This window comes from Gobio gobio, assembly GCF_949357685.1.
Source record: "Gobio gobio genome assembly, chromosome: 23".
NCBI classification, from domain to species: domain Eukaryota; kingdom Metazoa; phylum Chordata; class Actinopteri; order Cypriniformes; family Gobionidae; genus Gobio; species Gobio gobio.
In genome coordinates this window covers 35,203,401-35,215,106 of record NC_137119.1, presented here as the reverse complement: position 1 = coordinate 35,215,106, position 11,706 = coordinate 35,203,401, and the positions used below count along the sequence as shown (strand labels likewise).

General features: G+C 32.3%; 2 protein-coding genes across 2 annotated transcripts in view; one reads left to right on the top strand and one right to left on the bottom strand.

Moving 5' to 3' along the window:
• Positions 1–3,904: 3,904 nt before the first annotated feature.
• Positions 3,905–4,461, top strand: ppp1r17 (protein phosphatase 1 regulatory subunit 17; the record flags this gene model as incomplete). Its single annotated transcript, XM_079805832.1, has 3 exons — positions 3,905–3,974; positions 4,152–4,274; positions 4,391–4,461. 3 exons carry the CDS (start codon positions 3,905–3,907, stop codon positions 4,459–4,461), a joined length of 264 nt encoding a protein of 87 aa, XP_079661958.1.
• Positions 4,462–6,127: 1,666 nt separating this feature from the next.
• The window catches only part of pde1ca (phosphodiesterase 1C, calmodulin-dependent a), a gene marked incomplete at both ends in the record, with an annotated part of 80,042 nt that continues 74,463 nt past the window's right edge, over positions 6,128–11,706 (bottom strand). The window contains one exon of the mRNA XM_079805877.1: positions 6,128–6,294. Coding sequence (XP_079662003.1) covers positions 6,128–6,294 — 167 coding nt within the window. The remainder of the gene's footprint in view (positions 6,295–11,706) is intronic.

Below are 11,706 nucleotides of genomic sequence, written 5' to 3'. Positions count from 1 at the left end.
CGATGATCTGATGGTTCATGAGATGCTCTCCAAGAGTTATGGCCCAATCTCAGGAAAAGGTGTCCTTAGCTGCTGAAAATGTCAGTACTTTAAAAAAAATAAAAATAAAGGCCTGGTTTACAGACAAGGCTAAGATTAGGCCTTAGTTCAATTAGAACATTTAAGTGGCTTTTATAAACATGCATTAGATAAAACATTACTGGTTTGCATCTTGAGACAAAACAATCGCACTGACATATTTTAAGATCTGTCAGTGCAGGTAGCTTTCAGTTGAAACCGGCTCAAAGTTATATATTTAATTTAAAACTCGCAAGAAATCTATTTTCCCAATGGGGAATCATAGAAAGTGGAAGAACATAGAATAGTGCAGGGGTTTTCAATCTTTTAGATGCCACGGACCCTCAATTATGATCATCCCTGCTGATGTGTGAGGGACCCCCATTCTAAAATGTATAAGATATGTCTTTTATAAACACTCAATTTATACGCACAAAATATTATAAATCTAAAATTAGTTTGTTACATTATTTTGTTCTACTAAATGTAGTAATGTATTGTTATTTGTATTATTTCTTGCTTATTTAATTTTAATCTATTTTTAATTTATTTATATTCATTTTTATTTTAATATAATTTAATAGATTAATAACTAATATATTTAATCACATTATTTATATCTAATTTATTACTTTACTTATTTATTTGAATCTAATAATTATATATTATATATATATATATATATATATATATATATATATATATATATATATATATATATATATATATATATATATATATATATATATAATTTTTTTTATTTTTTATTAGACTTTTTCACGGACCTGTCACTCTCTTGCGGCCCCCTGGGGGTCCTTGGAACCAAGTTTGAAAACCCCTGTAATAGTGCATTAATAGTAGTCTACAAATACAGTATGGCTTTCTCAGTAGCCATTTTATATAGTATTGGTACTTAATAACTATAGTTAGCCTCTTAACCTGCGCCCCATTTTTGAGAATTCTTTGAAAATGATATACCCAAATGAAAATGTCTGCAGCTCTTAAACCCTATGGTCTATATTCATAAACCTGGTCTTATTTTAAACTAGACACTTGAAATGTTGCTACCCAAGAGTCATAATAACTCAAAGTAATATGGGAACAGAGTAATATACATGTAAATATGTAAGTGACTCACGTTTTTTTTTTTTTTTTTTTTTTCACTTAGGGAAAAAAATATTATAATTTAATGTTAAGAGCCTGAAAATAACTAGAGTTAAACTTATAAACTGGCTACAAACTAAGATTCAGGGATGCAAATGGGTGAGGGGTAAAAAAGGTAAGAACATTGCGTGGATAGAGAAAACATTCTCCAAGGTCAGGGCACATTATATATATATATATATATATATATATATATATATATATATATATATATATATATATATATATATATATATATATATATATATATATATAATTTACTTTTCATGCTCATTTCTAGACACTATTAAGTTTATTTGCATCTGCCTGAAAACTAATTCTAATAGGTAAGAGGTAAAAACGTTTTTGTGTTTTATGTAGGGGAAAAAAAACCTTTACAAAAAAAGGATTCAAGGGATATTTTATCAAATGCTAGGTTCTCAACCCCTGTTTGGGTCAAATATGGACTAAAATGTAAACCAACGGTTGGGTTTGTCCATATTTGACCCAAACAGGGGTTGAAACAACCCAACGTGTGGCTTGTAAAAAATAATTTACTTTTTGCTTACAAACTATTCACTGTTCTGCCCTGCAACAGCTATTAAACGTGACAATTATAAGTGTGAACATAATGAAATAGCCTAAGCTACTGTACGAAACCTAAATTAGGCCTAACTCACCTGTTTGTTGTAACATTATCAAAAACGCGTCGTTCGTTCTCACTTCCTCAAATATGATGTCAGAAATGTAAACATAATATTCTACTTCAAAATCGTTGTAATAAACACTAACAGCTAAGGTACATTTATCAAATAAAGTTTCAGAATTTAAAATTTAGAGAGCGAGGCGCCGTTTAACGGCTCTTTCAGCGCTTAGGGATCATGTGTAAAGTGCCACACTGTATCCTTCTCTAGTTAGAGAATATTTTTACGTTTACATTTATGTTCTTGGCAGACGCTCCCTTGACTTGTGTGAGATTGGCATATGAATGGTTTAAAAAGTGTCGTCTTTAACTGTGTAGAGAAGGATGAAGGTGCATGCAAAATCAACAAAACCACTTCACACACTCTCGATACACACTCCACACGGGAGGAGGAAACACCATTCACATCAGAGGAGAATAGAACGACATCAAAGCCTGTCAGCGAACAATATGTCCACATTGTTTCCCATTATTATTCCTTTTCTCTTGTTCACGCTCGCCATTGTGCTCGTAATGAGAGTGTGGTGGATGCGTCGCAAATTGCAGAAATGGTTTATTGTTATCTTAAATATTGTTATTTATGATGTGGTATGATTTAATTAAATGTAGATGGACACAAATCAAAAGCAAATCGCTGGGAATCACTGCATCGACACCATTCTGGTTTAACATAATCTAGCTTAACTCAACCTCCATCATGTTTAAATCGCCTCAGAAAGTGTTGAGGTTGTTTCATTTACCTCGATGACGTGCGTTCGTGGAAGCTGGGATGACTGACACATGACAAGGGCCCCTGTCACCATGACAACAGGCTCTAATGGAGACAGAATTGGAGGAGGCCCCTCCTCCTAAAGTACATAACCCCTGTCTTTGATCTGGCCTGCACTCGCTCCATCTCCCTGCTGCACCGAGGTAAGGCCCCTCTCTCTTTCTTTTAATTTACTTCTTTAGTTCTTTTCTGAATCTAAACATAAATATCAAAAATAGTTTAGCAATACATTATGTTTTAATAAGGAACATGTAAATTTTTTATTCAGTGTTTAGACTGTTCAAAGTATATTTTAAAGTACTGTATGTGTGTGTGAGTATATATATATATATATATATATATATATATATATATATATATATATATATAGACACACACACAGTATATATGCAACACTTGAAATATACTTTTAATATCATTTAATTTATACTACGAACAACCCATATATACATGTGTGTACATATATATATGTATGTATATATATATATATATATATATATATATATATATATATATATATATATATATATATATATATATATATATATATATATAATTATGCCGTTTTTAATTTTAAAAGCACACATCAAATCAAAAGCAAATTCTATTTATTTTAATATACTTTAGATATTTTCAGTATATACTTTATATATATGAATGTGATATTTTTAAATATTATTAATGAGTATCTTACTTTGCATGTGAATAAATGCAATATTAATATTCATCAGTCCTCAAAAGACCTTAAAATAAAAGTAGAAAATGGAAAGTAGATGTTTTTGTGTCCCGAAATCTGTTTTTCACTGCAGTTGGTGTTATTTTTAATTGCTGATCGAGCCTCAAATGCAAATATTGCAGATTTAGTTTGTCGTCGTGTAGAGTTGTAGAAAGTACTTATTTTCTTTAAAAAAAAAATTAACATGGAATTAAACACATGTATTATGAATCTGTTTCTTGTTCATTTAATGTGATGCATTTAAGTATCATGTTTTGCAATGACATATGTAACCATAATAATATTAAATTCAGAGCCAGAGACATGATCATAATTTTGTGAAGTGAGAAGCTGCTTTTGTTTAATCAGTTTGCTACCATTCTCAGGTCCAATAAATATGCTTTCCAGTAAATATGACATAGCCTTTGTCATGAGTGTGTGTGTGTGTGTGTGTGTGTGTGTGTGTGTGTTGAACACGAGCTGTTATCTGATACCTGAACAGACTGCTGTGGGGAGCATGTCCACTGACTGTGTGAGGTCACTCTCAGACAAAGCCGAACACACACTCACCATGCATGAACATCTCTGTGAGTACCGCATTTGTGCATGCATATCTGTTTTTTTTATAATGGAAAAGAAATACATAATGACAATGGAAGGGTCAAAATGTTGTATCCACCGGGAGTAACAAAGGCTGTAACAGATGGCGACAGTCTGACTGATTGATACATACAAACCAGTGCTTGTGAACCTGTTTCCTGCAGATGGGAACGCTGAAATGGACAATCAGAAGCACAGCTCCGAGGAACATCAGCAGGACAAACTGGGACAGAAGAAGCCCCGCAGGAAAGACACTCCCGTACTCAACAGCCCTCCACTCATACCAGGCAAGACTTTGATTTCTCGCTTCTCACTGTCACCCTTTCACTCAATCACCCTCACGCCCTCTCCATCCGTCTCTCTCTGTCTCTTTGTCTCAGTTCCTTGCGTTTCTCTTTCGCAGGCGTGAGATTGATGAAGACAGAGGTTCGAATGATTCATCAGGAGGATGAGGAGAAGGAGATGAAGAAGTAGATGTGTTTCACAACATTCGGTTTTCACTGTTGTTAGTGTTATTTTTGATCGTAGACTGAGCCTTCATTAAATGTAGGTTTTGCAGATATTTTTTTGCATAGTCATGTCATCATTTCAGTGCTATATGCTGTAGAAACACAACTTAGGGTGAAGCAAACAACATCCGTTTAATTACAACATAGTTGGAATAGTGTGAATTTGGTCACCATTCATATTTCAGATTGACAGCAGAAACAATGTCTGTCTAAATTAACCAGCAGAACTAATAATTCTTATAGTGATGCTTAATATAATATGTACATGGTACATGTGCAGGTGTGTCAGTGTAAGATTATGTTTGTACAGCAGGTTAAATCTCAAGAACACGTTCAGGTCATATTTCACCCCAAAATCAAAAAGGGCTGTTAGGGGCTATAGGAAAGAAATTATATTTTGCAATTAAGCAGAGATTTTGCTCCATTATTCTAATTATGGTAATGCAAAAAGTAAAAAAATAAGCTATATTATTTTCTATATATATATTATTATATTCTATTATATATTATTTCAAGTATTCATACATCATGTTAGTATTTGTTGTACTGCCTTTAATTAATGTTGATTTACGTAAATAAATAAGTAAAACATATATATATATATATATATATATATATATATATATATATATATATATATATATATATATATATATATATATATATATATATATATATATATATATGTTTTACTTATTTATTTACGTAAATCAACATTAATTAAAGGCAGTACATCAAATATAATATATATAATATTTGTGTTTGTATATATATATATAATATTGCAATTAAGCATATTTTATGTCTTAATTACATTATGGTTTGGAAATATACAGTATATATATATATATATATATATATATATATATATATATATATATATATATATATATATATATATATATATATTAGTGGTGTCAAATAGATATATTTTATATGTTCGTTATGTTTTTATATGCGTGTCTGTGTGTGTGTATATATATATATATATATATATATATATATATATATATATATATATATATATATATATATATATATATATATATATATATATATATATATATATATATACTGTATGTATGCATACATATGTGCACACACACACACACACACACACGTATATATATATATATATATATATATATATATATATATATATATATATATATATATATATATATATATATATATATATATATATATATATATATATATATATATATATATTGCAATTAAGTTATGTAACTAAATTGTCTTAATTACATTATGGTTTGGAAATATACAGTATATATAAATGTAAAACAGACACTACAGTAAAAAGAATATCCAGGGAAACTGCTTATTTTTTATTTAAAAAAATTGTCACAATGCAAACAATCCTATTGTAATGTCTATATATATATATATATATATATATATATATATATATATATATATATATATATATATATATATATATATATATATATATATATATATATATATATATATATATAAATAAAATTATTATATATATATATATATTTGGGTTGAACTAAACTAGCATCACTCTACCACAACATCACTGCAGAACAGACCTATAGCCGTGTGTAAAGCAGACTGAAGTGTGTGCAGTGCTATAGGTGGGGTCACCTCCCCCGTCTCAGAGAGATGCTCTGGAGATGTCTGGCCTTGCTACGGGGGTCTGTGGGTTTGCAGTCCTCTTTCTGCGGGCGGGAGGGCATGATGTAGGAGTTGGCACAGTAACTGGGTTTTTTACTGTATCTGACCAGGTGGTATTTGCGGCGGTTCGGAGCTGCAAAAAACAGAGCAGAATCTTAACGAGGATGAACTATTCACTTCTGTACATTTTTAAAACAAAGATCACAAAAACAAAACAATACAAAATAAAGACTCAAACTCATCATCTGAGCCCTTTGAGTAAAGATTTATTGTCACAAAAGTGCAATTAAGGAGCATCGAAACAAGCATGATCACATGACCACACCTGCCATATGATATTTTTCTTTTTGAAATAAAAAGTAACGAATGCATCGACAGACATTAGTGTAGAAAAACAAAACTCTGGGAAGTAATAAAAAGGTAAACAAAGCCATTTGTGTGGATATAAAAATGTCTATGAGTATGTTTGACTGCAGTGATGCAGTACACTACATGGCCAACAGGTGGCTGCACAGCACCATGATTTATGTACTGCTGATCAGAATATTCTTTTGTTTTACTAATGGGAAATGGTTTGAGTGACGAAGAAGTTACACTGTACGTGAGGATTTCAAACCGATAAATAAATGAAAAATAGCTTAGTTTTGACATAAACAGAGGTTTTCTGACAAACACACATATACTCGACTAAGCTGAACACATGACACTTACTACAAAGCGGAAGTAAACACTCATTAAGGCAGAATCTCACTGTGCCGTATATACTCATCAACGTCAATATTCTATAAATGTACAGCATTTCACTTAAATAATCTCACATTCTGAGCCTAAACATGAGGTTAAACAAGACATTGCCTGAAATGTCAAGCTTTCAGAGGCAAGACATTTTTAAAAAGAGTTATAATCAAAGAGATCTATTATGTATAACTTAGTATAATATAAGTATAATAATACATCTGTTACCGCTTTAGTATAACCCTCACATGTTTGATTTCTGCATAAAGCAACATCTCTGCACTCTTAAAAATAAAAGTTTCAAAAGAGGAGTTTACCATGGAAGAACCATTTTTGGTTCCCCAAATAACTTTCAGTGAGCAGTTCTTAAAAGTCCATTTGGTAACACTTCGATAGTCCACTTTAGACATTCTACCCGAACACTAACCTAACAGTCAACTAATATTCTAATTAGAGTTAGTTAACATGTAAGTTACTTATAGTTAAAGGGATAAAATCCCATAATTTACTCCCCCTCAAGCATCATAGGTGTATATGACCTTCTTCTTTCAGACGAATACAATTGGAGTTATATATAAAAAAAAAATGTCCTCGCTCTTCCAAGCTTTATAATGGCAGTGAATGGCAGCCCAACATTTGAAGCCCACAAAAGTGTATCCATCCATTATAAAAGTAATCCACATGACTCCGGGGGGTTAATAAAGGCCTTCTGAAGTAAAGAGAAATATATCCATATTTAGAACTTTATAAAGTAAAATTTTTAGCTTCCGGCGGACCACCTTCCGTATTCAACTTACAAAGAGAGTGTAGCGCCTCTCGCAGTTCAAAACGCTTACTCTTCTTTCTAGTGATACATCGTGCCAGTTGCGCTTTTTCCGCAAGTTGAGTACGGAAGGCGGCCCGCCGGAAGCTAGATATTTTACATTATAATGTGTTAAATATGGATATTATTCTTACACAAACCCATCGATTCGCTTCAGAAGGCCTTTGTTAAACCCCCATGACCGTGTGGAGTACTTTTATAATGGATGGATGCACTTTTTGCCATTCCTTGCCATTATAAAGCTTTGATTAGCCAGGATATTTTTAATATAACTCCAATTGTTTTCGTCTGAAAGAAGAACGTCACATACACCTAGCTTGAGAGTGAGTAAATCGTGGGGTAATTTTCATTTTTGTGTGAACTAATCCCTTTAGTAGAATGTCTAAAGTGGACTATCAAAATGGTGTAACCAATCATTTTATTCTTAGAACATTTTAAAATTCTAAAGAACCTTTTTCCACTATAAAGAACCACAGTGAAAATGTTCCATGGATGTTAAAGGTTCTTCATGGAACCATCAATGACAATAAAGAACTTTTATTTGTAAGAGTGTGTGGAAATGTAATAGGAGAGGAGGGGATTTAAACACAAAATAAAAAAAACAACAAAATGATATAATATATAATATATAAAGGTCAGCAGCACAGCTGAGAATAACAACTGACTGAACTTGAGCTTTTCCAGTAAAATAAATGAGATCACTTCGAGATGTCTCACAGATCTGAAGAAAACGTTGACACGAGCACGGAAAAAAGAAAGCTCAAGATATGTGAACCAAGGACGAATAAACAGGAAAAGATGCACACAAATGACAATAACAAGGATCAGGAATTAATAAGGCAACAACGCTTCTTTCTTTCTAACCAATGCTTAATATAAGTATGCATGAATGATGGCTTGCAATGACCTCCAGTTAAATGACAGACATTATATTTATCTTTGGTTGAGGCAACAGAGACATTTACACAGGATTTCGCTGCCTATTTATAACAGCCTATATTATGAGGCCTTTGTTTTTTTGTTGTTGTTGTTTTACTTGTTTGTTTTCTACATTTTACCATTTATGTATGAAACGAATATACAGAAAGATTCACATAAACAGGTGCATTATACAGTGTGTGACACACTCTTGAGAAGATGGCTGGCACAGACAGACATATATACCTCGCTAGGACAGTGAACTAAAGACTAATATCAGCATGCAGCATCTAACACATCGAGATGCTCATGCTCATACTTTATTCTACCTCTTCATTTACCAGATTGAAAAAAAAGATCCCTTTTTATCTCTGTCAATTCTCTCAGAGATTTGAGTAAGCATGAATAGCACACCTTTCAACAATTAATTGTTCATACCAAATTTCCCTATAAACACTTCATAAATAATATAATCTTTTATATACATCAAATACAAAAATAGAAGAAAATTCAAAGTACAACCTAATGTCAAAATAATTACATTTACTACATTTTTAAGGTCTTGAAGAGCTGACAATGGTTGTAGAGGTTTGAGAAAAAAAAAAAAAAATTGGCCCAACAGATTTGGCTCATAATGAAAGAAAATCAGAATTTATTAAAAAGGGCAGATATTTGAATGCATACAGTGGGGTTCAAAAGTCTATAGTATTTGTTCAAATTAATGTAAAAAAAGAATATTAAACAATTATAATGTACTAAATATTAACAATTTGAATGAAAATGTAAAAAAAAGTAAATTTTTCTAATTAAAGTTGCAGTGCGTAACTTTTTGTTAACTTTTTCATGCGTCTTGCGGAAGAACATTGCAGCCGGAGCTACTTCTCTCTGTTTATGTCTATGTCGAGTCACGCAGGGACTGTGCTCCTCCGCAGCGGATCCTACCAGACCGGTCTGAAATAGTCCCGATATAAAGACTTATTATAAGTGTACCATAATGATTCAGGGTAAGACAGAAACTGGAAATGGATTCATGTTGTACATTCTCATTATATAATTTTTGTAAATCTTGAACACAGAAAAAATTACGGACAGCAGCTTTACATATTTCTCCCTTATTTTACATAATAACATTTGTATTTCATTGTAAATCACAGATTTATTTTTACCCACCTGTATATGCATTTATTTTCTTTTTCCTACGTAATTTCGCAATATCCAGCTGATATAGATGTGCAAATCACATACGACATCATCAGTTGAATATTGTATCAAAATTATGCTACAGCCCAGGGTTTTCAAACTGGGGTCTGGGGAGTGAGGGTATGAAAAAAAATGGTAACACTTTAGTTTAGGGTCCAATTCTCACTATTAACTATAGCGTATTAGTATGCATATTAGGATATTGGCTGTTTATTATTACTTATAAAGCAAATATTAATGCCTTATTCTGCATGACCATATTGTACATCCCTTAATCAGGTTTATAATCACTGAGATCCCAAATGTGAGGTTAGGGGGGTTCGGGGGCATGGCATATCTACATATGTGCATTTTAAGATGTTCTGAACGCCAAAAAATTCGATAATAGCTTGAAAACCATGTCAGTGGGCAGATAAAGTTTTTCCATTTTTGTCAGTGAAGAAAGTAAACATATGTTTAACTGATATTTATATGTTTTATGAATCATTTTTGTAGACATGTTAATTTACTGAAGGCTAACAGGAAAGCTAGGAAACTAAATTTGTTATATTAATTCACAATATGCCCAATACAGGCTGAAAAAAGCTGAGCTTTTTTATTTACCGAGAGCTACAAATGAAGTTATTAATTTAGAATATGCACACATTCATTACTATTAATCTTATGCCTAATCTGAAGAAAACGGCTTTGTTAATATTTCTTGTTTGTTAATTATATTATAAATCACATTACATAGGCCAATTTCAAATCAAAATTGCGAAATTAGACAAAAGTTGATTAATTTGCCTGAATATTTTTGTCATTTGTTTAACATTTCTGACTTAAAGAAGCATCTGTCAAAAATGAAATGCTTAGTTTAGCTACATATCTCGCACTTGACGTCGAGTCGCGCTGCTGGAATTCGTGCTCAGCCTCAGCAGCTTCTGTGAACATAAAGCCGCCTACTCTGATTTGATTCATTTTCTCAAATATTTTGACATTGACGAGCGGTGACAGACCAATGAGGCTTTGATGAACGCACACACCTCTGCTTCTGACGTGCGCTCTGCTTGATGCCGCTGTGGATTGAAGAACACGCTGATTAACGCAGACTAAAAGACATGACGAAGCCTACCACCAGTTTCATATGTTTGAAAGGTTAATCACACATTTTTTTAGGGGGGCTGGACAGAAGTTTAGGGGGGGCTGAAGCCCTCATAAAAGATTCATCATATTTGGGGGTCCTTGGCATCATAAAGTTTGAAAACCCCTGCTATAGCCTGTTATTTGTGTGAATAATCAGTCAAAATGAGTTGAAACAAATCTATGATCAAAGTGATATTGGCAAAGGATTATGGGCCATTGAACTAACGATCAAACCTTTAAAGGGATAGTTCACCCAAAAATGAAAATTCTGTCATCATTTACTCACCCTCAAGTTGTTCCAAACCTGTATGAGTTTCTTTGTTCTGCTGAACACAAAAGAAGATATTTTGAAGAAAGTTTATAACCAAGCAGATAGAGCAACCATTGACTACCATAGTAGGGAAAAAATACTATGGTAGTCAATGGTTGCTCTACCTGCTTTGTTACAAACGTTCTTCAAAATACCTTCTTTTGCTTTCAGCCAAAGAAAGAAACTCATACAGGTTTGGAACAACTTGAGGGTGAGTAAATGATGACAGAATTTTCATTTTTGGGTGAACTATCCCTTTAATCACAAGAAGCTCCTGAAAAGCATATGTACAGAGGACACGCATAATGGAAACTGTACAGTCTCAACATCAAAACAGGACAGCAACAGCAAATCTACGACTAACACAAACAATGATAAAAAAAAAAACAAGAGGTAAATGAACAGCAGTTCTGCAGACATTCTTTGACCATGGC